This window comes from Blastocystis hominis, assembly GCF_000151665.1.
Source record: "Blastocystis hominis, Singapore isolate B (sub-type 7) whole genome shotgun sequence assembly, scaffold_1".
Taxonomy (NCBI): Eukaryota; class Bigyra; order Opalinata; family Blastocystidae; genus Blastocystis; species Blastocystis hominis.
Window position 1 is genome coordinate 892846 of NW_013171816.1, and position 25946 is coordinate 918791.

Here is a 25946-nt window from a genome sequence, read left to right on the forward strand (position 1 = left end):
TGAGAAGCGAGTGGTGTTCCGGGCCGTCATGTCTCCTATGTCAGTGATATACTATTATATATATATATATATATATATAATTGAATTTGATTGTATTTTTGGTTGTTTCAACAAAATCGTTTTAAAAGTATGTAATAACGATTGAATTCTCATCGATTGTGTAACAAAAGATTTCAACTTCTCACTTTCACTCATTGTGTGAGTACATAATGGATTATTGCTTTCTACTATTCATATACAATATAATTGATATTGAAAAGTGGAATAGAATCGTGATTCTTTCTATTGGTTGTCTTTTGCTCGATACAATGATTCTTCGGATTAATCGGTCATTTTATATTGTTACTTAATCTCTCATTTGTAAAATCGGTCAACGACAATGATAAAGTACAAAATGATAATAACGGTTCATCACTACTAAAGACGATTTTTCTATGTTCTTAGTGTCAAATGATTCCACATTGAAAATGATCAGGATAAACTAAACGAGAACCCTGTATCATTTCAATGTACTTTTCACTCCAAGCATATACCAATATCGATATATATAAGTACATAGATTCGAAAATTTTAAAAGCAGAAGGATTGAAAGACAAATGGAAGTGGCTGTCAAATTTGAATGATAATGAACAACTCTAGCGTTTTGTAACAATTTCCGAATACTTCCATCTATATATACACAAAAATACAAGTTTCATACATTTTTGGCAATATCAGAGATTTGTGGATATTATAATTGGGACATCATCGTCATCTTTCTGGTTCATATGTCCCTTTTTATGATATTCATCTTTTTTTTCAATTTAGAATGGCAAAAGGAAAAGGAAAGGGAAGAGGAAGAGGAAAGGGAGATGATGATTGTTGCTCTGGTTGTTGTTGCTGCATTTGCTGCTGCCTCTTTTTCCCGCCTCTACTTATGTTGATTGGAGTACTCATGATTCTTTCTAAGAATACTCGAGTGGAGAGAATTGAAGAGTATCCTTTGATCATGATGCTTAAGCTTAGGTATAATGCTCGCGCAAAGATATGGAAAGAAACTGGACTGAATTCGTTTAAGAATATTAACTTTTATCTGGCAAATAAGTCCAACAAGTTTGAACCTGTTACAGCAACTTCTGGACAGTATTATCCTACTCGTGATAGCTGTAAGAAAGATGGTGATCCTGCTGAAGGTTGTCTTACTACTGATGCTCTCTATTATCGCTTTTCTGCCAAATTACCATCTACTACCACAACTAGAGTTATTGTATATGGACCTACAAATGAGCTCATTGTTGACGATGAATATAAAAACGGATATGTGAACACTTATACTGCATCTCAATTGGATTGCAAAGATGATCTTTCGAAGTGTTATTCTAAGTGTTCATCGAAAGGAGGAACTTGGGATCAATATAGAAAAGTATGCTCTGTGAGTTACTATCTTATTGGATTTTGTTATCGAGTGAATAAAGTTAATAACAAATGGCAACTTGATATACCTGCGTAGGTGATTGATTGGATTGTTTGATATTTTAGAAATTGGACACTTACGGGTTCTGGAGCTGGTTGTTATTATGCTAATAATCACGATGTTGCTCTCTATTCGAAAACTTATACTTCGAATCTTGCTGTTCATATTCGTTATTATCAAGATTCGTTAATAGCTGCTGATGAATTCACTCAGGGTTGTAGTTTCAGTTCTCCCGATTCTTCTTCATGTTTCGGAATGTCTCGTAAAGAACAAAACACCACTGGCTTTGTATTAAGCACAATTGGTGGTTTATTGATCGCACTTGAAATTGTTATTGTAATTGCTATTTGTTTTTGCTGCAAGGAGAGTCTGGAAAGTCTTCTAAAAAAGAATAAGAAGAGTAAGAAGGATAAAAAGAATAAGAATATAATACTGGTCACTCAGACGGCTCAATCGGTTCCTATTGCTCAGCCAGTGTATCCTCCTCAGCAGCCACAACCAGGTTACGTTTTTCAGCCACAACCAGGTTACGTTCCTCAGCCACAACCTGCATATGCTCCTCAGCAGCAGCCAGGTTATGCTCCTCAGCCACAACCACAACCAGGTTATGCGCCCCAGCAGCAGCCAGGTTACGCTCCTCAGTAGAGGTATCCTCAACAGGACTATGCTTATCATAAGAACCCTTTGTTTGTTTTTACACAGATTCTCTTCCGAGGAAAGAGTATCGTGATGCAAGTTTTACGAGAGGTTCCCCTTTTCGAATGGGATGAAGGTGAAACAACCAACTGTGAGAAGATTAACTTTGAGCCCGGAAAACCAATTTCTTCTTATGGTTGGAATATTCAGTGTAATTTAGTATGTAGATATAACTTCTTGTAAGAATTCTGGATTTCAGCAAATAAACAACGAATTCGCTAAAGAAAATGATTTCCCAGCGTATCGAATATTTGATGTAATTAACAGAAGGATGGTAATTTGGAAAAGTATGAGCCAGCATCTGTTTGTAACAAGTTGGTTCCATCGTTCAACTTTCCATACAAAATATCAAATTAAGTTTCCCAGTAATAGATATTTTCGATAATTGTTATATTATTAGATACGATTGTGACTGGAGGCATTTCCGCGGTGAGAAAGGCAAATGAGTTGAATTTATACGTTTTGACTTGTGACGGAATGATTTGTGCACATCGTTTTATTCATAGACTATCTCTATACTCTTTTCGGAAGGTTTGATTCTAACAATAACCTCTGCATTCAATTCGATATGACTAGCCGTTATTGTCTCGACGACAATTTGTCTTCTCTAGAAAACAATAAAATTACGCAAATCTTATGGACTGATACACATTTGTGTCGCCATCTAGATTCAAGCTGCATGTTACTAAACCAAATCCAACCGAAAATAAGCTCCTCTCAGCTTGTTCCGGACGATCGTAACTACCTCGCTCGAACTCTCCGCCATTTCCTCAAAACCTCGTCGACTCTACTCGATATTGCATATTCCAATAATCGCCTCTATTTTCTCTACAATTCCGCTTCTCTTCACATCTACAATCTCTCTTTATCTGTTTGGGAGCCGGACATATCTCTTCCTCTGTCTTCCCAACCCGTTTTGCCTTATTCCTAGTCTCTTTTCTCGCCCCATATCGAGCGGAAAGCTCTTCATTTGCTCTAACTTTCTCCTCCTATCGCTGAGCAACGGGCTTGAAGATAATTCTCTCTTCCTCTTCTCCCTTTCCCCTCTCCAGCAAATCTCTACGATTTCGCTCCCTCTTCTCTCACCGGTATCCGCTCCTTTTCCTCCTCCTCTATCCACTCTAGTCAATCGCTTTTCCCAATCTTCTGCTCCCTCACGCCTCCTCCTTGCCAGGATCCGTTCGTCTCCTTCATCTCCGAATCAACTGCATCGCAGAGGCCGATCTCCCCGTCATTTCCTGCTGCTGGTGCAAAGGAGAAGACGTCTATCTCAGCCTCATCCGCTTCGACGATCTCGCAGAAGGCTGCTACTCGCATTCTCTCCAGATCTCTCTGTCGGATCAGCTCTACTCGCTCGTCTTCGGGTTGGAATCTTCGCTGCACATCGATTCGAACGAAGGGCTTTCCGAGGCGCAGCGCGTTGCTATCGACCAGCACTTCATTCGAGGCTTCTCCAGCTCGCCGCTACTCCCGCCTTCGGCTCTCTCCGAGTTTCTCCTCGAAAAGAACCAGCCCGATCTGAGCTCGGTGGTCCAAATCGAGTTCGCAAACCGAAAACGCTTCTTCGAAACGGTGGGGAGCGAAATGACCGAAACGGATCTCTACCTCGCCGTCTGGAAAGACACACTGTTCGCTCTGCTTCGTGCGGTTTCGTTCATCTGGAGCATGGATTTCGCCGCATCCACGCTGCTGGTATCTCATTGGCACGGAGTCACGTGTCTGGCTCCTCTTCACACCGTCGAGTCGCTCAATTTTTCTGGTTGTTTTGGGGTTTGAAAGTCACATCCAGTTCCCAACGCGAACGCAGGCGCGCTTCTTTCGCTCGGCAATTCTCTCTCCTGCAAGCTTCCTTTCTTCAGCCCTCTGCAATGGATCGAAGCGACCTCTCCGATCTTCGATTCGATCTCGGAGGATTCGCTGTCGCTGGAGAATTCGGCGCTGTCCGATCTCACCGAAGAAGATGTGTTCGAAGGACTGGACTCGCTGTTGCAAGTTCTGTCGTGCGATCATATCGAAACGCTTCGTTTGCTCGATCAAGAAATGCCGATGCTTCCGATCCCTGCTGAATCGCAGCTGTATAAGCAGATCGTTTATTTCACCACGCTCTGCCGATTTCGATTTGGCGTCCCGCTTCTTTACCTTCTCTCCGCACTCACCCATCAATTCCCAGACAAAACAAACGAGCTTACCCAACGAATGAAGCGCCTCGTAGCCGAAATGGCGCACTGCGCGGGCTTTTTGAGTCTATTCGACCAGCAGCTGCTTCTTTCTCTTCAATCCGAACTCGCAGACACGCCCCAAAACATGTCGATTTCCAAAGTGTTCGGATCGTTCTACGCGATTTTAGACTCCACCTTCCACACGGAGCGGATGCAAGGAGACGCTCAGCAATGGGAAGCCTTCCTCTCCGACCGATTCACGGCCTCCATTTCGGTACGCTTCATCCGTCAGTTTCATCTAGAAATTCGTCGAGTTCCTTCTGAAACGCCAGTTTACAGGGTTTGTCGTTGTGCTGCTCGCGCCCTGGGTCCACACCTTTAAAATCGAAGAGATCCCCGCGGAAATCCGCCATGTATATGTGCAGGCGTGTCTTCAGTGCGGTGGAAAATGGAGAGAGGAAGGAATCCGGATCGAAGACGCTCTTTTAGAGGCGAACGACACGGAGGAATATCGCTTTGTGTTCCATTGCGCGTTTTCTCTGCGGCTGTACGACTTGGTGGAGCATTGGTTCCTCCGCTATCAGCAATCCGGACAGAAAGACACCGTTTTCCTTACAATCGTGGAAACGTGGAAACCGGATGATGTGTAGTGGTATCGATCTTTGATTGAAATGAAACGAATCCATGAAGCCGCTTCTGTGCTGATGGAATTACCGCGGGAATCCGCGATTCTGCAGCTGCCTCTGTTCGTGAGCCTTCTCTGCAAAATAGACCAAATCTCCGCGATTACCGATATCGATTTTGGGGTTTTGTGTTTGTTCTTTTGATGAGACGCAGAGTCTGCAATCGGATATTCAGCGTCAACTTTTGCTGGCCTGCGACTCGCATCATCCAGATTCCAACGTGTTTCTCAGCACCCATTCTCTCTTTGCCCATCAGAAAGAGTTCCAACTCTCCCTGCTTCCGCTCCACTTGCTGCTCCAGAAGCTCCAGGGACTCGCACGCTCTTCCCTGAAACAGTATTTCGATATTATGCTTCGGGAGTTTCACATCCTCGGACTGATGTACAGCGTGCTCTCCGAACTCCCAAAATCGGACCGAATTTTGGACTCGGAGGATGTGTTGCTGGACGAAGCCGGGATTCTGCGGTGGATGACCGAGCTGGAAGTGTCGATGAGTTCCCTGCGGGACCTCACGGAGCAGACCCCCGCCACCATCGTGCAAACCCTGATTTCCCGCGGCCAATTCGTGCTGTGTCGCCGATTGGTCGAAGTGTTGCGCTTCGACGGCGAAATGGTCGCTTCCACTCTCGCCAAGTGGGTCGCAGACCAGCTCCGCGCTTCCCGACCGGAGAAACTGGAGAAACTGGAGGTCCCGATTCGTCGAAACGGGGAAACCTACGCGAAGGGATGCGCGGATTTGCTTCGCATTGATCCCACGGGGAAGCTGGCAGTTTCCTTCACGCGCGCGTTGCTGGTGGAGAATCCCGCGGCAACCCTGCCGCCATTCGTGGACAGAGTGCTGGAAGAGCTGATGGAGAGCGGGAGCTGCGCGTATTCCGCGGTGGTGGGGGAGTTGCTGGGCCTGGGAAGGCTGGAAGAAGCGTGCCGATTGCTGTGTGCAGCGATGGAGAGACGGTCGGTGTGGGTGTCGCCCTCGCTGGTGGAGCGGGTGAAGTGCTGCTTTGCGAAGGTGGAGGCGTCGGAGAAGCTGTCGGAGTCGATGAAGCGGAGGGTGAAGTGTAGGGATGATGGGATGGAGTGAAGTGTAGTGTGGGAGGAAAGGATGAAGATGGCGGAGATGCGCAGTGAGAGATGTGAGTAGAGGGAGGAGGGTTGCTGGCTGGTAGTAGTTTATTGAGAGGTTGTTTGTTTTTAAAACGAAAGTTTGGCGTTGTCATGAATCCAAACGGAAGATATATTTATCGCCATATAGACCCCCAAAATAAAAAAATCCCATCGAGAGGAGATACGGTGGTGTTTCAACGGAATGTGGATGTCAGTCCAGCTATTCATGTTTAGAACGTTGAATACCGCGGAACGATCGTGTTCGTTCAAGAAAATCACTCGGTCGTGGACGTGGAAAATTTAGGACGGATGCAAGTTCAAAACAACCAGATTAAGTCTGAGAAAAAGTATATATGTATTTATTGGATTCCAGTTTTCACTTTGTAGCAGCTACCAATACGGAGATTCCTGTGGAGATCGATGACTTGGTATCTGTTGTTGTAGATGTATGTCGTTCATTCTAACTAAGACAAAGAATAAACGAACTCTAGGAACAATCAAGTCTTTATTAGAGGGAAATAAAGTCAGGGTTCGTTTGAATGGGCGAATCGAGTCTTTTGCTGACATAGATGTTTCGTTTTTGAGCTTCATCGCGAAGGGATATAAATGTGTGCCTTGATTCCTGTTTTGAAATAGTGAATGAGCCAGCGCAAGCGTATCACGTCCAAAACCAGCCTGTAAAGACCGGTGATTACGTAGAAGCCATTATTGTCAATGCTCCGTGTGTTGTTAAAGTCGTTCCTTATAATGGAGGTAAGTGTATTCTTCTCTGTTCATTATAGATCCTCATCAGTATGATGATTTAATGGAAGTATACTTTCCCGAGGACCCAACACATCCGCAGTTGCTTCCGCTTATCCGTATGACATGCGGAACTATTCTAATTGTTAAAGCCAATTGATTCAGTTGTTTCTTTGAGTACATTCAAGGTATGGTAACATCAATGCTTGTTGTAAGTTGATTACCTTCATTTATGTTTTTGAGTTACTATGTATGAACACTATGAATCTTCTAAGTAGCTTTCATTCTTACAAATAATGTCTTAATATCAACACTTCTGCGTTCATTCTATAACAAAAAGCTCCAAACTTTAACCAAAAATAAAACAAGCAAAGTCAAAAAGCTGCGATTCCAATCACTCCTCCAGCAATAGCCTTCCCTACATTCCCGTTAATGCTACTATCTCGATTCGAACCCTAGGTGTTACTCGAATTGATCATATACAAGTCCAAGATCGTCCTCGTTTTCGTATACAATAATCGACCTTCCAATAACGGAAAAAGGTCCCATCACCTGGACTAAGGAATCTTCTATGTGAAATGTTGCAATATATCCGTCTGAACTAATATTTCCTAAACTTCCAACGTGTCTTTCATCACTGTTAGGACTTCCATGGCGTTTTCCAAAAGGGTTGAAATGAGGGCCTAGATACTTATCAGTTTCAGTTTTTCACTACCACAACGACGAAATCCATCTGTTAAATCACCAAAGGTATTAATGCTAATTCCATGCTTTCCCTACAATTCGAAAACAGAGAGAAAACAAACTTTGGGCAATCCCTTGATTGTTCCATCAATTATTGTGTTTGAAAAAGGAGTTTCCTAAATTCTCACTTCATTTCCGGCGATATTACTTGCGTCAAAGTTACTGTTCCAGATATATCATTTCCCACAATGTAGCAAATGACTTTAGCCATCAGCGATTACAATATAGATTGCGCGATAATACTCCGTTTCTAAAAAAAGCGACGCGTTCTGTACATGATATGACTAATAAAAAACACTACAACAATATCCTCTCCCTTTGTGTGATATAGTACTTATCACACTATTGGTATAAATCTATTATAATTTCCGAATGTCATATTTGAGCTATTATCGTCCGCTGCTAAAAGAGCTAGGGCACAAACATCAGTACATGGCACGTGTACTGTCAACATGGTTCCCTGCAGAGTTCTACCGTGGTTCACTTCATGATATGTGGGGTAGGGAGTCTTACCGTGGTTTTGGAGATACTGATGTACATGAGGTCAGATCGCACATTACGGTGACCTCTGATATGCCTGGTGCTTGCAAAGACACGATGAGAGTTTATTTTCACGACGATATCCTCACGCTCTATGCTGAACGGAAAGACGACAAGTTTGTGGAAGAAGATATCTATGGAAATATGCAGCGAGGCTTTGGGTGGGTCACAAAGTCGATACGACTGCCTCATAACACGGACTATAACCGGATAAGCGCAACCTATAAAGATGGAGTTCTGTCTGTTGTGATTCCCAAGCCAGAAGCAGGCGCAGTCACAGGCAGGGAAATTGAAATTCCGATAAAGTAATGCAAGTGAAATTGTTTTTTAAAGACACACTTTATCGTTGGTCTCAAAAATTGATTTCTGCAATGTCGACAAAAGCTCGAAAGCGAATTTTGAGAGACTACAAAGATTACCTTCGAAACAAGCCGATGGGAATCACTTGCCGAATTCATGAGGATAACATGATGATATGGGATGCCTGCATTCTTGGGTAGACGATTCTGCAACCCGGAAACTATTTTATAGACCTCCTGATACTCCTTGGGAAGGGGGAACGTTTTTCCTACGTATTGAGTTGTCCGAGGAATATCCGGATGTGGCGCCATCGATTCGCTTTCTCAATCGTCTCTTTCACCCAAATAGTATGGTTGAGTTCCAGAATTGGTATTTCTAGTTTATGTGGATGGAAAAATCTGTCTGGACATTCTGCAGAATCGATGGACGCCCCAGTACACCATTCTTACCGTTCTGCTTTCAATTCAGGTTTGGACAACGTATTCGGTTTATCCTAGAGTCTTTTAAATGATCCAAACCCCGCGAGTCCCGCCAATCAACATGCCTCCTCTATCTACTGCCATAGCAAAGAGACGTTTTGGATTTTCGTGTATCTAATCGGTAGCTACAACGAAATGGTGCGGGAATGTGTGGTGAGGAGTTGGCTGAGTCCTGCCGCTGTAAAGGAGTGTTTTTCAGAGGAAGGACGCTTCGTATCTTTTGTACCATGTTTCGAAGATTGTTTGTCCCAGAACACAATTCACCCAAACCTATTGGAGGTCTTGATAACGTGAATACTGCGTATTCATAATCGAGCAAATGATTGCAAATGAAAATGGTAGTTCATAATTTCTGTAATGTTTAGTTGTCTTGGCAGATCTCTATCCCGAGCTATTCCTAGATGTCATGCAGCCGCGGGGTAGGAATAGAAGCGCGGCTTTACAGTTAGATGCTCCATTCGTCTTTTCGGAACACAGTACTCGGTGGTAGTTTGTCCGAAATAGGATTTACTGTGCAGGAGAACCCTCCCCTTCCGTTTCCTGAAGGAATGGCGGAAAGCGTGAAGACTTGGGCTATTGGCTCATTAAACCAACAGCGCAACCTCCTCAGCCGTGCCGTGACCCTTTGTAGGCGATCTCAAGGAAAGTGAAGGTGTAGTGGAGTCGTCCTTACCAAGCCATGTTGAACAAGCAGAACTTCTCCTCGACTACGTGCTTTCCGTTCGTAGAATGGAGAACGAGAAGTACCACCCGAAACAGTTTGTTCCTGGTTCGTTCCGTCTTGGAATCGCTGGTCCCCCAGGAGCCGGTAAGAGTACCTTCTGCGAGGCGCTGGGTACCCTGCTGACCTCGCAGGGCCACCGTGTGGCCGTGCTTGCGATCGACCCCTCGTCCACTCGATCGGGAGGCTCTCTGCTGGGTGATAAAACCCGCATGCTGAAGCTGGCCTACGATCCGAACGCGTTCGTGCGCCCCTCGCCCTCCAACTGCTCTCTGGGCGGCGTGGCGGAGCACACCAGCGATCTGGTGATGCTCTGCGAGGCCGCGGGCTACGATATCGTGATCGTGGAGACGGTGGGTCTGGGCCAATCGGAGGTGATGATCGACGACATGGTGGATATGGTGATGCTGCTGATGCCCCCCGCGATGGGCGACGAGCTGCAAGGCGAGAAGAAGGGAATCATGGAGCACGCGGATATCGTCGTGATCAACAAGGCCGATGGGCCGCTGGCCGCGTACTGGCTGTGAGGGAGCGTGAATTCTAGCGTGGCCGCGCGGTCGGAGGCGGAGAATCGACGCGCTGTGCAGCTGCAGCGACCCAAAGCGCCCTTCTGGAAGTGCGAGGTCACGCGCTGCTCCGCGCTGCAGAAGACGCGAATTCAGGATGTCTGGGACATCTGCGCGCGGTTTAACAAGGAGGCGCTCGCGTGCGGAAGCGTGGGAGAGCGGAGGGCGGATGATGTCTAGCTCGAGCAGAAGAGAGTGAACCAGAACTCCAGTGCCATGTGGTCGCAGCTGATTACGCAGATTGCGGCGAGCTGCAAGCGTAATCCTGCGGTGTTGGAGAAGGCAAAGGAGCTGGACGCTGTAATGAAGAGTGGTGGTATGACGCATCGTCGTGCGGGCCGCGAGCTGAAGGATATCTTTGTCAAAGACGAGTATAAAAATCTGAAGTAATTTCGATTGTTTGTTGGTAATCAAGAACCACTGAACGCTTCATACAAAAATCATTTTCATTTCGAAATGAAGTTTGCTTCTATATTGCTGCCGCTGCTGCTTCTTGCCCTTGCGTTCACACAGACCGTAGACAGTGATGGGATTATGATTTTGGACAGCAGTTCATTTCATAAGGTTGTCAAAAACGCCCACAACTTGCTTCTTTTCTTCCACTCTGCGGTACACTTCCTGTTCTGAGGATCATGCGTAGTGGGATGGAAAATCGAAGTCGTTTGAATATTATTTCCGTCAGCTAGCTCGCAGAATCAAAGAGGAAGATATGGATATCAAGTTGGCTAAGGTATGGTGTGAGGTGCCGTGTTCAGTAGATTAACCTTCCTGCCAACCGTGATATTGCTGAGATCTACCATTTGAGGAAGTACCCTACTCTCTATTTCTATGGAGATGGTGATGGTGAGTACTACGCAGGAGAGATGAGGGTTGAGTAAGTATTTGGAACAGAAATCGATGTTTAGGAAGATTTTGTTCTATCTGAAGAAGAAGACAGAAGACAAATTTACGCTCGTTTTCGATGATATGGAAGTGGCTTCCCACCGACGGAAGGGGATCTCTGTGGTTGTCGCCCACTTCTCCACAGATAGCAGTCTGAAATACAAGCATTTCATGAGCGCTATCCGCGAGGACGAGTTCAATGACATCTTAGTCTCCGTTGGGGAATCGAAAGTGTCCCAGCCCATGGATTCCTTCTCCGTAATCAACACTGACGACGTTGTGTATCCATTCACTGGCAAATGGGGTGTGGACGACATCCGCAGCTTCATCGCGCTGTGGTCGCTTCCCGCCATTGTACCCTACGTCTCCGCCTGGACCCGCCGCATCTTCGACAAAACGCACCACATCCGCGAGCACCTCGTGTACATGTCAGAGAACAGCGAGCTGCTCAACAATCTTCCTCTTCGCGAAGTGTTCGAGCAGGTTTCCGTCAAGGGACGCAACCAGTTTTTAATGCTGGATCTGGATCCGGACGAGCGATCGATGATTAAATACTTCGGATTTGAGCGCGAGCAGCTCCCGATTTTGTTCTACGTGGACCTGCGATCGGACAAAGGATCGATCAAGTACGTGTATCACGACGAGGACTACACGGTCGAGAAGGTGATGGAGTTCGCAGAGAAGGCGCACTTGGGCGAGTTGTATCCGTTCTATAAGAGCGAACCCATCTACACGGAGCCGGACGGGTTCGTACGACGCATCGTGAGCCGCGATTTCGTGGATGTGGCGTTCGATCCGTACCGAAATGTGCTCGTGGAGTTTGTGGTGCCGGTAGGAAAGCGAGGAAAGGTCGAGTGTAGGAGTGCCGAATGTGCCATAAGATCGAGGACGATTATCAGCACTTGGCGCACGATTATTTGAACGTGGACGATGTGGTGATTGCGCGTGTGGACTCGTCGAAGAACGAGATCAAGGGCATTCTGCCGCCCGATTTCCCGATGATCGTGCTGTACAAGGCGGGAGGCGATGGGGAGAGCCAGACCGTGCTGAAGGCCGATCAGATTACGTACAGCGTGCTGAAGAAGTTTGTGGAGAATAACCGAGTGGTCGTGAACCTGCCCAAGAAGCTGGAAGCCGCCGAACCCGCTAAGGAAGAAGAAAAGGAAGAGGAGATCAAGGAAGAGGAGATCAAGGAGGAGGAGATCAAGGAGGAGGAGATCAAGGAGGAAGTAGAAGAGCCTAAGAAGGAAGAGGAGCCTAAGGAGGAAGTGCAGGACGAGGGAATGTGCACGAGTCCGGACGATCCGTGCAGTGATATATCTGGGGAAAAGGAAGAAAAGGAGAAAGAGGAAGTGGAGATGAAGAAGGAGGAAGAAGAAAAAGAAGAAGAAATCAAGGAGGAAGAAGAAGAGCCTAAGAAGGAAGAGGAGCCTAAGAAGGAGGTACAGGACGAGGGAATGTGCACGAGTCCGGACGATCCGTGCAGTGATGTATCTGGGGAAAAGGAAGAAGAGGAATTATAAACAAACATTCTATTGGTTTCATTGTTTGTTGTGGAAATCGAACATGGAAAAGGAAGATATTAATATGGATGAGGATGCTAGCAGTAATAAGGGTAAGCGTCAAGAAATCGAAACCTTGGCTTATTTCTAGAAGAATCCGACTATTCCTATTCCAGCGATGATGAAGACAACCAAAAGAAGATAGATGAACTGAAAGCGCGCATTCAGGAAAATGAAAAGGATTGGGACGCATACATCGAATTGATTCAGGCATATAGAATCAATGGAGATATTGACAACCTCCGCTCTATGCGTCTGCAGTGTAAGCAAGTGTTTCCCCTTCCTCCGGGTATTCTATGACTTGTACATTTAAATACAGATATGTGGATTCAATGGATCGATGACGAGAAACAGTTTGTATCGGATGAGGAGGAAAAGGAAGGAATTTGTAACCTTTACCAAGCCGCACTCAGAGACTATTATTCTGCAGACATTTGGTACCAGTATCTCTCTTACGTCAAGTCATCTCTTCCTTCGGAGATGCCTACACTCCTTGAAGAAGCAATTAGCGCATTTGAATTCGATTGCATCGATGGACCGCGTCTTTGGAGCCTCCTTCTTGAATGGTCCAAGAACGTGAATCCTCCAGAGCAAACAGAGAAATTATATGCAAGAATGCTGAGAAATTGCTATCAAACGAGCGCAGAATGCTTAGAATCATACAAAGAGTGGCATCAAGGAATCGGTCTTGAGATCGATCCCTCCGTCATAGAACTCGGAGAGAATTCGATAAAAGAATTCGAAAGAAGAAGTATCCTGCAGATGGAACTCACAGCTTCCATCGAAGTGGATCACATTACCACCGCGCTTCGCCGCTTCCACGACTACGCCAAATTCGAACTTCAAAACGATAAAAAAGCGGGTCTGTCTCGCACAGGCTTCCTCTACCAACGTTATGCCTATACATTCCGAGATCAGGCCGATTTCTGGCATTCCTATTTTCTGTACGTCTACGATTTCGTCAAGGTGGGAAAGAAGTGCAACCAGGTGATTTCGCGCGCTCTGCGACACATTTCGAACTCGGGTCCTCTGTACGAAGACCGTGTGCTTTGTCTCGAACTAACAAACAAACCTGTTATGCTCTTAACCGAATTAACGCAGACGGTGAACCAGCAAGTGCTGGGCAGTTACTACGAATACCTCCGATTCTACCTCGCTTGCCTCGCTTCCTATCGTCGTCGCGTCGTTTTACGCGAAGAAGGCGCGGAATCGGCGCTTCGCGAGTATTGCGGGCGCTGCGTTGATTGGCTGGTTGGCGTTTCCACTTGTTTCCACCTAGCGAGAACTGAACAAAGAGTGGTACGACGGGATTTTCGAGCTGCAGAAAGCGGTGAGCCAGGTTTATCTAACGGTTTTGCACGAAGAAGAACTCGCGTATCGAATCTGGGAGGGGATTCTCAAGTTCCATTCCCGCGAATTTGGGTACTGGAGTGTACGCGTTGGAATACTGTTCCATGTAGGAATACATTCAGTTCGACCGCGCGTATAACCAAAGCAAGCAGGCGCGAGCGCTCTACAAGCGCGCAGCCGCAGCGGTGAGCGACAATCTGGAGTTTGTGCTGTGCGCGTGGGAGGAATTCGAGCGGAACTTTGGCACCCTGGAGACGTGGAGCGAGTTCTCGCGGAAGAGCCGGCGATTCCGGGAGCTGGCGATGGAAAAAGAAGAGAAGGAACGCCGAGCGATGGAGACGGTGAACGTCGAATCCAAAGAAGACAAAGAAAAAGAGGAGGAGGGCGAAGATGAAGACGAAGACGAAGAAAAAAGCGCGGCAAAACGAAAATCGCCGATGGAGCGCGAAGAAATCCCGGCGAAACGAGAGAACGTGGAAACCGCAACGCAGAAGAAGAAGATGCTGCGGGAGAAAAAGCAGGACGCGGACGTGCAGCATCGCACAGTGTTCGTGAACAATCTGAGCTTCGCGGCGTCGGAGGAAGACGTGCAGGAACGCTTCCAGCAGTACGGGGAAATCGTGGAAGTGACGATCGTGCGAAATAACCACGGGAAGAGCAGAGGATTCGGGTATGTTGAGTTCTCGACGGAAGAAGCGGCGGAATCGGCGTTGGTGGAGAATGGGAAGATGCTGAAGAGTCGAAAAATGGAAGTGAAAAAATCGGTTCCGCAGAACGAACGAAAGACGGAGAAGCAGGAAAACCAAAACACGCCTCCCGTTGTGAACACCATTTTTGTGAGTGGACTGCCTAGTGGAGTGTCTGAGTACGAGTTTAGCGTGTTCTTTTCGAAGGTGGGAAGCGAAGGAGTGGACTTATGCCTTAGTGTGGAAAGGTCATAGCCTCGAGAATCATACGAGACAAGATCACCCGCGTAGGAAAAGGAACAGGACTGCTCCAATTCGAAGGAGAAGAGGGATTCCAAGCGGCGCTGAAGATGGATAAGGAAGTGTGGCAGGGAAAGAAGCTGCACATTGTAAAGTCGAAATTTGCTGTAAATCCGTGAGTATTCTCTCTTTGTTGGGATACGTTTATATTAAAAACAAGAAAAAAGTGAGGTTGCTCAAACAGGTTTCAGGATTCACATCAGCACACCCTATTTATCGGAGACGACGAGCCTCACGCTCCCATTCCAGAAGAGTCAGAATATCACCCTCGCGCACAGGTCCCTAGGCATAAGCACGGCACCAGATGATCTACCTTCACGTTTCTCACAATGCTACGCTTGGAGGAATCCATGAAAGTGACGCGGACCTAATAGTGACAAAGAGGCAGCCGAGGCCAACCTGGGTGACGTTACCAGTGTTACCGGTTCTTCCCAGCACCTTATCCACAACGGCAAGCATGACTTGGTTTTCCTAGAAGAGATTAGACTCCTTCCACTTAAACGCATGGAAAACAGAGGAGGATTATGCGGATTAACTGTTCTAGCAAAACTTACCATTTTAGAGTCTTATGAAACCTGAACTGTGAGAAAGGAATTGTGGATTCTAAAATGGGACATACTGTTCTGGTCATTTAGGTCCCAAATATGGTTTATTTCAAAAAACAAGGCTATCTTTATTGTACATCCAACGAAAATGATGGAAAGTGTCGAATAACCGAGTCTCCTTCGACCGCGATGACTTCTTCTTGTTTTTCTCCGGGTAATGCTTTCTACACGTTAGAGCGACATATCGGGATCACATGCATATTTGATTTTTGGCTTGTTTGTCAGGATGAGTCCGTACAGGTTCATCGCGATGCCGATGAAATACACACAGATTTGGTTCCAGGATGCTGTCTCCATCTCATTGAAGCACAGAATCCCTGAGAGACTACCGACAATTATGAAACACCCCTGGTATCTAGGATTCGTTCACACCCTCTTGATTACATTGGGATTACAAACATCGCTTCATATTCTCGGAGCGCGCTGTTGAGCGCCAGAATGCCTCCTCCCGCGGTGATGCCAACCATAATGAGTGAGTAGTAAACCCAGAGTGATTTCCACACAGGAACTCCGTTGAAGAAGCTGCTAGGAAGCAGTTTACAGTAGTACGTACTCGGCTAGAATCACGGAAAGACACTTGATATAGGTCTGATTCCCACTTAAGGCTCCAGAGAGGAGACTGAAAGCAAGTCTATCAGGAATGGATAAGCTGAAAAGTACCCTCTCACCTTATTCAATCTATCCATATATGGCCAGTAGATGGAAAAGACAAGAAACAGAATTGAAATGAAATAGGCGATATTAAATAAAAGGCTCTTGATGGATAGTGAGGATTCGATGAGAGCTGCAACAGTGAGTGTTACGGGAGAATGAGAAGCGGATAGCCCAATCAAGATGCACCCATTGTCAATGAAGGATCTATCAATGAGATTACGGATGGATATGCTGTGATGAAAAGGGTTGACTTGTACTGCTCCTTGTCGGGAGCTTCTGGGAGAAGCAAGGAAGTGAAGAACAGGGACCAAACGACGCTCAATCCTGCAAACGGAGTGAGCAGCGACTGTGCGGCAAAACTGTAGGAAAGGATCGAAAGCGCGGGATTGATAACAACTACCAGGGACTGCGCTAGAAGGGAAAGGAGAGAGAGGGGAGTTCTTAAAGTCATGGTGTCAACACTTGACAACTGTAAAAGAAGCGAAGCAACCCATGGGAAGTTGCTCCACTTTGTTTTCAAATAGTCTGGGAATGATTCCGAAGTTCGTATCAAGTGAACACACCGCACGAGCACTTTTCCCAGACTTCCAAGCGCTGTAGACAGAAGTGCAAGTGAAGCACCGATAATCCAGTTTGGAATGAAAGTCATTCGATGAAAAACTGAGAAAAGTAAATGAATATCCCAGGATATAGTGTGTGTAAAAGAAACAAGAGAAGCCATCTTATACAATTCAATTTCGTTTCTCACAAAAAAATTAGGAATTTGCTTTCTTAAACGAAATGACTCTGTTTGTGGAAGCCCGTGGAACTTTGTAATAGATGCTGTAGGTCACAATCTTTTCTCCCGGAATACAATAACACAATCGTGATGACGTGGACTGGCTTGAAGAACAATAGGAAAATGCATCGTATGAAATCAAGCACAGTTTGTCGTAGTCCTTCCCATCCTCAATAAACGCAGGGACATACTTATCCACTTCATTCCAGCACCCATAGGGACATCCAAAGTAGTGTTGCATCGTGTGGCAGTTATTCAAAAACTCTTGCTGAACAAAGTCGCAGGACAGGTGCTCCTTTTGACACACCTGGTCGCAACTCTCGCCAGGCTTGGAAATCATTATCTTACCCCAAGGATTCGGTAGAATGGCGTGCTACACGTTACAAACAGCAAAGCGAACGAACTTCTCGAGGAACCAGCATCCACTGACGCCGATCGATAATGAAAATGAGCTTCTTTGGCTGGTATAGAGGGATGATTCCATGATGGAATCCGCGATATGCTGCAAACATTCTTAAACGGTAAAAAACATATCGTAATTCCTATGCATCACGCACGAAAAGAGATTCGACTTCACGAACAACAAGCAACACATTGACGGTATTTGCAGGTTTCAGAATGGACGAAATAGCGGATTGCTTGTACACTTGAACATTCACAGTGCTCAGATAGCTTGGATTGAAATTGGGGAGTGTCCGATTCTCTTTTAGCAGGATTTCTTCGCTCCATGAGAAAAGCTGAATCGCTTCTTCGATCTTTTGGGGATCAAAGAATTGAGAAAGAAGGAAGCGGTCATAATTTTCACCCAGGATGTAATTCAAATTGCCCAGATCTATGCTCCTCTCCTGGAAAAGCGGATACATTTTCAACTTCCTGCAAATTATGCCTTGAGCGGTCGTGCTGTTCGCAGAACAACCATGTCGCACGCGGGGAATCACAGGGAACACTCCCTCCATATGAAGGGAAGCCGAGCGAACGCGGAGCCAATGGTCCCATCCGTTGGTGCTTTTCGTTAGAGCCTGATCTTTCCAAATTTTGTTATACGATCGAAGACTGAACATTAACGCAAGATTGGGGAAATAAGATGATCGGCGAAGCAGTTTGGGGTCGCCGTAATCGGCCAACGCGTTATCATTGAAGGCACTAATGCAAGCGATTGTTTCGTCTTGGTCGAGCAAGGGCGAAGTGGCTTCAAAGAAATTGAGAAGCGAGGGAGAGAGCTCCAGATCATCTTCGAGGATAATCACACGGTTAAAGCGGTATGATTCGAATAGGACTTGTAAGAAAAAACGGTAATGTAGCTGAATGCGCTTAAATGGCTTGGGAATCGAGCCCAGTTGCTTTGCATCGTCATACTCCAGAATCGTGTATCTTGACAGCTCTTTGATATTCTGAAGATGACGCTTGTTGAGAAACTCCAGGCAGCCCAGAGACAAAAATAGGGAGTACTTTCCTATTTCGGGCTGCTTTTCCAGAGCACGCGTAATGTGAGCAATAGAATCCAGTCTTTTACAGCCAACAACCACAATAGCCGAGGTCTGGTTGTTCATTTGATGCACTGATGTTGAGGTTTGTGTGGATTCTATTTGTGTCTCGCTCTTTGTCTTTTCAAGCACAAGATCACCATTGCTCGGTGCTTCTGTGGTTGTATCCTTGCTTAGATTATCCAGAAGTTGCGTGGCCTCGGTCATGGGTGCATCTCCATGTTCCTTCGGCTTTTCCAAAGCATCACTCTTACCATGCTCATTACTAACAGTATCATAATTTCTATCTTCTATTAAGCTAGCTCTATTGGTCTCATTCAATGTGACTGATTTTCTGGTGATGGGTTTAGACGACTGTGTACCATCTGAAGTATTGTTAAAAACTGCTGAGTGTCCCATAACAGAAGATAACTGTGTATAGGAATCAGAGATGAGATAGGCATGGTCTCCTTTAGGAACACCGTAGTCATCGATTAGAGAAGTAGTAATTCTGAAAAACAAGAGCCTCACCAAACCCTACTTCCATTGATAATAAAACGATAGCAAACACAATAAGGCAACTATTGGAAATATGAACTGCATAATATACAATTTCCCATATGACATCAACAAAAAAGTGTCACACTTATCTTGGTTTTCTCTATCGTGTGTGTAGTCACTCATGGTGCGAACGAAGAGTAATTTGGGAGCAAAGGCGACGAGAATGCTTGACTATATAAACCACATTATTCGAGTTGAGTTATTGGATGGGTAACCCCTCTTTTGCTTGTTAATTTGCTATAGCCGAAGCTTTATAGGTCAATTTTTGGCTTATGATGCTTCAATGAACGTAGTTCTTTCCCGTGCTCGCGAAGTCGTTACAAAGGGAATCAAGAAGGATCTTCCTCCACTTCCAAGTTTGATTTTGATAGTAGTCGGCTAAGCGGGTAGATTTACCAGGAGAAGATGCTACCATTGAACGAAACCGTGGATTAGTGGTAATTCGTGGTTGTATGATCGTTTCTATCCACATCTGTGGTCCTCCACCGAAAGATGTACTTTTCGGGGAAGCAAATAATGCCTAGGACAACACAATCCCGAAGCAGTTCATGCTCGCCAATACCCAGAAGTACATTATGGACTATCGTTTCTTTCTTTTGCCTTTTTAAGTCATAGAGGTTGGAAATATCACAGGCGCCAATCAAGGAATGATGCCTCCCGGAATGATGCCACCCGGAATGATGCCGCCTGGCATGATGCTACCTGGCATGATGCCTCCTCGTCCGTTTGGAGTTCCTGGTGCTCCTGGTGCTCCTGGTGCTCCTGGAGTTCCCGGCGCTCCGGGCGCTCCGGGTGTTCCTGGAACAGCGGACGCGTCTCGCCCTGTACCTCCCAATGGAATGATGCCTCCGGGCATGATGATGCCTCCAAGACCGGGCATGATGATGCCTCCGAGGCCTGGAATGATGTTCCAGGGCATGCCTCCCATGCCGCAAGGAATGCCTCCCGCCGGACAGGGGGCTCCGTCAATGCCTCCAGGAAGCACATAGAGCGTCGAGATTCAGAGAAATTGTAATTGTGCTATGATTTGGAGTGTTTGTTGAAATCGAAAAGTGAGGATTTTTGGAGATGGTACTTTTTCTGTTTGTTGAGGCGCTCCTTCGGTTCGTAGGACGCCTTTTGGACTGCGATTGCGTTAGGAAGGGTACTACTGTAGGGACACCACCCTGGTTGACGATGTAGGTTTTCCAGTTAGTTTAGCTAGTATTACATTTGCCGAGTATGGGGCGGGTGGAGTGAGTGATTTCGTAGAGAGAGATCCAACTAGTCTGTATTTTACCATTTTTGGATTGAATGGGTTTGCAAGAGGAAAATAACAACCGTAAGGAAAATTCTGTGTAGGAGATTCGTTTGGAGTGTGAGGTTCCAGAGATGTTCATTCGCCCGTTGTTTCTTTTATTTGGTCAGAGAAAACGCTATCCCTGCGTATTTTCCTAGCAGGGGGAATAGCGGGTGCTGTGAGTCGTACTGTGACGGCTCCGCTTGACCGCATAAAAGTTCTGATGCAGGCCTCTCACGGAGAGCACGCGTTGCGCTTCCTCGGAAGTGCGCGCAAGATCTACTCCGAGAGTGGGATCCTGGGTTATTGGAAAGGAAACGGGGTGAATTGCGTGAAGCTCTTTCCGGAAACAGCGATTCGATTCTACGTATACGAGCTCCTTCGAGCCCGTCTCAACATCGACACAGAGCACGCCGACATCCTCACTCGCTTTGTGACTGGCTCTGTCGCCGGACTGGTGAGTCAGACCATCGTCTACCCGTTGGAAGTCATCAAAACCCGCATCGCCCTCTCCCAGCCAGGGCTCTATCGCGGTGTCTGGGACGTGGTCAACCAGACCGTCCGTCGCGAGGGCGCTCTGTAGGTTCATTCATCCGCTCCGTTCATTGCAGAGCTCTCTACAAAGGCATGCTCGCGTCCATTCTCGGCATCATTCCCTACTCGGGCGTCGAGCTCATGGTCTACTCCTATCTCACCGTGCACACACAGCCCTTCCTTCACCCGTAGGATCACTTCACGCGCTCCAATCAGCACAAAGGCGTGTGCTCCGTGCTGGTTTGCGGCGCGCTCTCCAGCATATGCGGACAGACCATCGCCTACCCCTTCCAACTGGTCAGGACCAAGCTGCAGGCGCAGGGAATGCCGGTACCGCAGGAGCTGGAGGGGAAGGTGCATTACAAGGAGTATAAGGGAGTGGGCGACTGCATTAAGCAGATTGTGCAGAGAAGAGGCCTTCGCGGACTGTATCGCGGGATTTCGGCGAATTATATGAAGGCAGTTCCTGCTATTAGTATGAAATATATGAGTGGGAGAGGACGAAGGAGATGAGATGTAGTGTATGAACTTTTGAAAGAATGGTTCCGTGTGGGTGACAAGATGACTTCTACGTAATAATATAATAGTTTGATGTTTGTTGGATTCCGTCGCTTTTCCTGGAAATGGACACTTTTTTGGTTACAAATCGATTAGTATGAGTAATCGTGGTCGGCAAGGAGGGAATCGTTCTGGAGATCGTCGTGGAATCACCGTATTCAGCGGCTTGCCGGATTGTGCCATTTCGGAGGATGTATCATCTCTAGATTTGAAAATGCTGTTTATTCCTGATATCCAGTTTGAGCAGATTCCGACTCCTGATAAAAAGGAGCCTCGACCCATGACGGGTCTTGCGAAGGAGCTTAGTGAAGTAGGCGCTTTCCGATTGATCGCGTGATCGTTAGTTCGATAACGAACCCGAGCCAGTCGCGCCTCCTGTAGAAATCAAGAAGGAAGACACTGTTAGCAAAAGAGAAGCGTTTCGAAAAGCTCGTCTCGAACAGCACAAAGCAGAGCTTGCAGAAAAGATCAAAGAATGTTCCCTCCCCCTTTCAAGCCTCTCACGTCTAGATGCTCCCGATAAGAACCCTAACGCTACAAAGCACCCGATGAACACACTCTTTATAGGAAACTTATCTTACCTAACGCAGGAGAATCGTCTTCGCGAGCTCTGTGAGAAATACGGACCGATCGAGAGTCTGGTGATCGTAAAGGACCACGATGGCAAATCTCGCGGATACGCCTTCGTGGAATACACCTACTCCAACGACATGACGACAGCCTACAAGGTAGTGGTTCGTTTCGCTGCTCAGCGATAGAGGCTGCGTCGCCACCCACTGGACGAGAGAAAGCTGATCGTGGATGTGGAGCGCGGACGCACGGTGCGGAAATGGCTGCCTGCTCGATTGGGAGGTGGATTGGGAAAAACGCGCGCGACGCGTCCAAAGAAGGCGAAGCGAGACAGAAGGTGAGAGGAATGGAGGAGATGAGACGATAGAGACGATGATAGGAGAGATTATTATTATCATTCGAGTGACTATCGAAGCAGACGAGACGATCGACGAAGCGATTATCGTGATAGAAGAGATGATCATAGAAGAAGCAGACGTGATTGGCATGTTTGTTGAGTAAACAGAAGGCAATGGAGATTGAATCGTATGCAGTGTTATGGCGAGCTAAAATGTGCATTTCCATGTTTATAGAAATTAGGATGGGAATGAGAAATGAAAAGAGTTTTATGATAACACCAAGCTCTATGAAAAAAAATAAACAAAAAAGCTCCCATGCCGGGACTCGAACCCGGGTCGGCGAGGTGAAAACCCGCTATCCTAACCTGCTAGACTACATGGGACCTGTTTTCTGTTTCGAAATACACTACTTAACATAGCGTCGTGAAAGAAAAAGCACGTTCAAAATAAATGAGTGTAAATAATCAGTATTGCAGTGATTATAGGAAAAAGGTACAATTTGATGTCTGGATGTTTTGAACTAGATCGTGGAGAGTGCTCGGAGCTATATCAATAAAAAGAGCATTGTGGAGTATCTTGACAATTTCTATATCAAGGTATGATTTTTAAAAGGGGTTCAACTGAATAGCCTGAATCCGAGCAAGGACAACTCGTTCTAAGTGTTCTAAAGGCAAATAATTTATTGTTTGATGATCGCTATGTGGTTTTTATCCTGTTGGCTAAGTCGTAGTTATCTACTCCACTCTCAACAAATCCAGATTTAAAGTTGTGCTGCTGTGCGTGCAGCGCGCAGCCATACACACAATGGAAATTGATCGGTGTTACTTGTGACTCTGGGAGTGAAGTCGTCAAGTGTACTCTTCCTTATGTCCTCTGCGAAGGATGCTATCGTAAGCGCTTTTGCGATCAGAAACAAACACGATACCTGTGTAACATCGCCGTTTTCCCCTTAATGGAGCCTCCCAAGAAGAAGCTGATTCCTCCAAGTTCGAATTCAACTACAATCGTCATGGTACTACTTTCTCCCCCATTTCTCCTCAGAGTAATCCCATGTGCCATAGTAATTCAAAACCCATTTCCAGCAGTCTCTATATCAACATTCCGGGCGGCACTCCTGCTTCAACTCCGCTCGGTACGCCCGTCGCTCCATCTGCATCTGTGTCTGCGTCCGCGTCTGCGTCTGCGTCTGCGTCTGCTTCTGTTTCTGCTTCTATTTCTGCTTCTGTTTCTGCCTCCCTTTCGACCTCGACGCCATCGTATGTCCCCGTCTCGGTCCCTCTCTCAACTCCCCTCTCCTCCGTCTCGGTCCCTCTCTCGGTCCCTCTGTCCTCCTCCACGTCCGTCCCGCCCCCTTCTCTCTCCTCCACGTCCGTCTCTGCTGTCCCCTCCGTCGCTCAGCCCGCTTCTCTCCCTCCCTCCGTCCTCCCGCAGCCCATCTCCTACCAGCCTCCTCTCCCCACGATGGATACCGGCGTAGACGACGTGCTGGGCGAGACGCGTGTGAGCGATCCGCACAGCATTTCCGGATACTCGCAGCCCGATCCGTCCACGGAAGCCATTCTGCAGGAGCTGGAGGAAGAGGAAGCGCTGGAGCTGCAGGACGACGCCATTTTCAACGGAAAGGCAGCGCAGGGAGAAGCCGAGGCGGAAGAGCAGGGAGAAGGCGAAGGCGAGGGCGAGGGCGAGGGCGAGGCGGAGGAGGGAGCACAGGAGCAGACGGAGGAGATCACGTTTACGCTGCCGTTCCGCCAAGGAAGCTTCTGGCGAACGTGGCTGATGTCGTTCTTTGTGGTGGATCGATACTCGATTCGAATGTACCCCAACGAAAAGCGGAACGAGCGGAAGATGAAGGAAATACTCCTGGTGGATGCGATGGTGCAGGTAGAGGCGAGAGGGCGCTGTGTCGTAGAGAACGCCGATCAATTCCGACGCCAAACATCCGTATTGCGTGGCGATCCGACCCGGCCAGAGCTCGGATTACACGAAATCGTTCGTAGTTGCACTGCCTTCGGCCGAAGAAGAAGAAGAATTCATTCAAACGATCCAGAAGTACATCAATCTCGCTCAGTCAAACGAATTCGGTGTTTGTTCCCAAACAAACAAGGCAATAAAACTGTTCGTACTGCTCCTTCACCTTCTTCACGATCGCCTCCACTACAGACCACTGAAAGGGCTCCACGTCCACAGGCAGCTCGACGCGCGGCCGCTTTTCCACCAGTCCGATCGAGCTGCTGTTTCGGAGCGAATACAGCCGTGAAGGTTGCGAGCCAGAGAACGAATCGGCGCTGTTCAGCCGCTTCGACGACCGGCCTCGCGTGATGATAAACCCGTCGTCCTCCATCATGCTCGCCTGCCGCTTCATCTGCGTGTATTCTTTGTCGAAATAGGCCTGCAGCTCGTGAGCCATAAAGGCAACATCGTCTTGTGGCTTGTTGTATGTGATGGCGTTGGTGAAGACGAGCTCCATCAGCTTCACGTATTCCGCTTCCGTCGTGATCTGGCCGTTAATGAGCCGCTGATAAATGGTTCCGAAATCCATCGGATTCTTGATGATGTCGAAGTAGTCCGGAATGTTGAGAGCCACAGGATCGACGGGGTGCAGGAAGGGACTCGCGAACTTGTTGGACTGCATCTTCATGTGGAGTCGATAGCATAAGTGAAGGGCTGGAGGTACGGACGGCGGAATTTTAATGTTGTCTTTCAGAAGAGACGACTACAAGTCAGCCGGGAAGGAAAGCCCGAACATTCCGAGTGAGGCGCGACTCTTTCGGAATGACGGAATCAGTGTGGCGAGGCCGATTGATGTGATAAATGCGAGTGCAGGCCATTTCCTGCGTCGCGGGATCGAAAAATCCCGAGAGATCGTACTGACCAAAACGATTCGAGCCAGAGCCAGAAACGATGTACTTCCCTTCCTTCTCGGTGAACTGAACGTGCATATCCGTCTCCGAAATCTTCTTCGGAGGCACGTACTTCATCCAAAAGTAGCCACGATACACTCCAGAATACGGAATGATCGATTTGGCTTGTTTTGATATATAGTAAAACTCGCTCGTTGGGCCGACATGCTTCCCGTTTATAGAATTACCCCACTACCAAATAATCAAAGTAAATAAAACAAAAAACGCGGCCTTTCCAGCAGCAATGGTCGTTTTCGACATAGTACTTTCCCTTCAATAATGGGATTTCGGATATTATTGTCGGTTCTCCTATAAATAAAAATGAAAGAAGCACCAAAACGATTTATACTAGCCAGATGAGTAGCTTTCCGCTTTCCATCCTGAATCTCAGATATATAGGATCCGTCTGTAGAATCAGACAGCTCATTGGGTGAAAGAGAAGGGACACTTGTGGGGGTAACAGTTACCACTTCCGTAGTAATGTCTTGTATTTGTATAGAACTAGCAGGCTTTATAGTATATTCTGAAGAATCTTTGTTGGGTCCAATTCTGGACAATGTCACTTTTAGAGAATCATTCCTAGACGGGAATCAATACAAGGAAGCCCATACTCTGTACTTTGAGGAGCTGAGCTCTCATTCATAGATACTCTAGAGGTCAAACTGAACACACGGCAAGTACCACTATATGACGAATACAATTAATATTCAAGATATTCAGCAAACCAAAATACACAAGAA

General features: G+C 46.8%; 15 protein-coding genes; 11 read left to right on the forward strand and 4 right to left on the reverse strand.

Moving 5' to 3' along the window:
- Positions 1 to 808: 808 nt before the first annotated feature.
- On the forward strand, positions 809 to 2135 carry GSBLH_T00000926001 (uncharacterized protein; the record flags this gene model as incomplete). XM_013039220.1 has 3 exons in its annotated part: positions 809 to 975; positions 1006 to 1485; positions 1519 to 2135. The coding sequence occupies 3 exons, from the start codon at positions 809 to 811 to the stop codon at positions 2096 to 2098; spliced, it is 1227 nt and encodes a 408-aa protein (XP_012894674.1). The 3' UTR covers positions 2099 to 2135.
- Positions 2136 to 5841: 3706 nt separating this feature from the next.
- On the forward strand, positions 5842 to 6168 carry GSBLH_T00000927001 (uncharacterized protein; the record flags this gene model as incomplete). XM_013039221.1 has 2 exons in its annotated part: positions 5842 to 6049; positions 6080 to 6168. The coding sequence occupies 2 exons, from the start codon at positions 5842 to 5844 to the stop codon at positions 6130 to 6132; spliced, it is 261 nt and encodes an 86-aa protein (XP_012894675.1). The 3' UTR covers positions 6133 to 6168.
- Positions 6169 to 6206: 38 nt separating this feature from the next.
- On the forward strand, positions 6207 to 6996 carry GSBLH_T00000928001 (uncharacterized protein; the record flags this gene model as incomplete). Its single annotated transcript, XM_013039222.1, has 6 exons — positions 6207 to 6299; positions 6330 to 6450; positions 6483 to 6541; positions 6571 to 6703; positions 6732 to 6848; positions 6878 to 6996. The coding sequence occupies 6 exons, from the start codon at positions 6207 to 6209 to the stop codon at positions 6994 to 6996; spliced, it is 642 nt and encodes a 213-aa protein (XP_012894676.1).
- A 214-nt stretch (positions 6997 to 7210) lies between these two features.
- Positions 7211 to 7791, reverse strand: GSBLH_T00000929001 (uncharacterized protein; the record flags this gene model as incomplete). Its single annotated transcript, XM_013039223.1, has 5 exons — positions 7211 to 7291; positions 7320 to 7519; positions 7549 to 7612; positions 7643 to 7696; positions 7729 to 7791. The coding sequence occupies 5 exons, from the start codon at positions 7789 to 7791 to the stop codon at positions 7211 to 7213; spliced, it is 462 nt and encodes a 153-aa protein (XP_012894677.1).
- A 386-nt stretch (positions 7792 to 8177) lies between these two features.
- GSBLH_T00000930001 (uncharacterized protein) lies at positions 8178 to 8440 on the forward strand (the record flags this gene model as incomplete). XM_013039224.1 has 1 exon in its annotated part: positions 8178 to 8440. The coding sequence occupies one exon, from the start codon at positions 8178 to 8180 to the stop codon at positions 8427 to 8429; it is 252 nt and encodes an 83-aa protein (XP_012894678.1). The 3' UTR covers positions 8430 to 8440.
- A 51-nt stretch (positions 8441 to 8491) lies between these two features.
- On the forward strand, positions 8492 to 9193 carry GSBLH_T00000931001 (uncharacterized protein; the record flags this gene model as incomplete). Its single annotated transcript, XM_013039225.1, has 4 exons — positions 8492 to 8616; positions 8652 to 8767; positions 8800 to 8888; positions 8918 to 9193. The coding sequence occupies 4 exons, from the start codon at positions 8492 to 8494 to the stop codon at positions 9191 to 9193; spliced, it is 606 nt and encodes a 201-aa protein (XP_012894679.1).
- Positions 9194 to 9256: 63 nt separating this feature from the next.
- Positions 9257 to 10576, forward strand: GSBLH_T00000932001 (Arginine/ornithine transport system ATPase; the record flags this gene model as incomplete). The annotated part of the gene is made up of 6 exons (XM_013039226.1): positions 9257 to 9318; positions 9349 to 9385; positions 9418 to 9526; positions 9558 to 10134; positions 10165 to 10336; positions 10367 to 10576. The coding sequence occupies 6 exons, from the start codon at positions 9257 to 9259 to the stop codon at positions 10574 to 10576; spliced, it is 1167 nt and encodes a 388-aa protein (XP_012894680.1).
- A 1361-nt stretch (positions 10577 to 11937) lies between these two features.
- Positions 11938 to 12609, forward strand: GSBLH_T00000933001 (uncharacterized protein; the record flags this gene model as incomplete). XM_013039227.1 has 1 exon in its annotated part: positions 11938 to 12609. One exon carries the CDS (start codon positions 11938 to 11940, stop codon positions 12589 to 12591), a length of 654 nt encoding a protein of 217 aa, XP_012894681.1. The 3' UTR covers positions 12592 to 12609.
- An 832-nt stretch (positions 12610 to 13441) lies between these two features.
- Positions 13442 to 14921, forward strand: GSBLH_T00000934001 (uncharacterized protein; the record flags this gene model as incomplete). XM_013039228.1 has 3 exons in its annotated part: positions 13442 to 13881; positions 13910 to 14062; positions 14091 to 14921. Exons 1-3 carry the CDS (start codon positions 13708 to 13710, stop codon positions 14919 to 14921), a joined length of 1158 nt encoding a protein of 385 aa, XP_012894682.1. The 5' UTR covers positions 13442 to 13707.
- A 207-nt stretch (positions 14922 to 15128) lies between these two features.
- Positions 15129 to 15542, reverse strand: GSBLH_T00000935001 (Ribosomal protein S28e). XM_013039229.1 has 3 exons: positions 15366 to 15542; positions 15280 to 15333; positions 15129 to 15248 (listed from the first exon to the last, which is right to left on the reverse strand). Exons 1-3 carry the CDS (start codon positions 15423 to 15425, stop codon positions 15180 to 15182), a joined length of 183 nt encoding a protein of 60 aa, XP_012894683.1. The 5' UTR covers positions 15426 to 15542; the 3' UTR covers positions 15129 to 15179.
- A 2003-nt stretch (positions 15543 to 17545) lies between these two features.
- On the reverse strand, positions 17546 to 18886 carry GSBLH_T00000936001 (uncharacterized protein; the record flags this gene model as incomplete). The annotated part of the gene is made up of 1 exon (XM_013039230.1): positions 17546 to 18886. One exon carries the CDS (start codon positions 18884 to 18886, stop codon positions 17546 to 17548), a length of 1341 nt encoding a protein of 446 aa, XP_012894684.1.
- A 262-nt stretch (positions 18887 to 19148) lies between these two features.
- GSBLH_T00006155001 (uncharacterized protein) lies at positions 19149 to 19635 on the forward strand (the record flags this gene model as incomplete). The annotated part of the gene is made up of 4 exons (XM_013039231.1): positions 19149 to 19237; positions 19271 to 19383; positions 19418 to 19521; positions 19552 to 19635. 4 exons carry the CDS (start codon positions 19149 to 19151, stop codon positions 19633 to 19635), a joined length of 390 nt encoding a protein of 129 aa, XP_012894685.1.
- Positions 19636 to 20115: 480 nt separating this feature from the next.
- GSBLH_T00000937001 (uncharacterized protein) lies at positions 20116 to 21416 on the forward strand (the record flags this gene model as incomplete). XM_013039232.1 has 7 exons in its annotated part: positions 20116 to 20246; positions 20279 to 20364; positions 20397 to 20885; positions 20918 to 21002; positions 21033 to 21170; positions 21195 to 21330; positions 21361 to 21416. The coding sequence occupies exons 2-7, from the start codon at positions 20321 to 20323 to the stop codon at positions 21414 to 21416; spliced, it is 948 nt and encodes a 315-aa protein (XP_012894686.1). The 5' UTR covers positions 20116 to 20246; positions 20279 to 20320.
- A 530-nt stretch (positions 21417 to 21946) lies between these two features.
- GSBLH_T00000938001 (uncharacterized protein) lies at positions 21947 to 24384 on the forward strand (the record flags this gene model as incomplete). XM_013039233.1 has 6 exons in its annotated part: positions 21947 to 22126; positions 22157 to 22305; positions 22336 to 22902; positions 22935 to 23006; positions 23037 to 23318; positions 23350 to 24384. The coding sequence occupies 3 exons, from the start codon at positions 21947 to 21949 to the stop codon at positions 22463 to 22465; spliced, it is 459 nt and encodes a 152-aa protein (XP_012894687.1). The 3' UTR covers positions 22466 to 22902; positions 22935 to 23006; positions 23037 to 23318; positions 23350 to 24384.
- Positions 24385 to 24460: 76 nt separating this feature from the next.
- On the reverse strand, positions 24461 to 25515 carry GSBLH_T00000939001 (uncharacterized protein; the record flags this gene model as incomplete). XM_013039234.1 has 4 exons in its annotated part: positions 25433 to 25515; positions 25051 to 25398; positions 24556 to 25019; positions 24461 to 24512 (listed from the first exon to the last, which is right to left on the reverse strand). The coding sequence occupies exons 2-4, from the start codon at positions 25282 to 25284 to the stop codon at positions 24461 to 24463; spliced, it is 750 nt and encodes a 249-aa protein (XP_012894688.1). The 5' UTR covers positions 25285 to 25398; positions 25433 to 25515.
- Between the last annotated feature and the right edge of the window lie 431 nt (positions 25516 to 25946).

Coding starts and splice junctions, on each gene's coding strand:
- GSBLH_T00000935001 (XM_013039229.1), bottom strand. CDS start 15,425: ATGCTTGCCGTTGTGGATAAGGTGCTGGGAAGAACCGGTAACACTGGT. Junction 15,334..15,365: donor ACACTGGTAACGTCACCCAG/GTTGGCCTCGGC, acceptor TGTCACTATTAG/GTCCGCGTCACTTTCATGGA. Junction 15,249..15,279: donor GCATTGTGAGAAACGTGAAG/GTAGATCATCTG, acceptor GCTTATGCCTAG/GGACCTGTGCGCGAGGGTGA.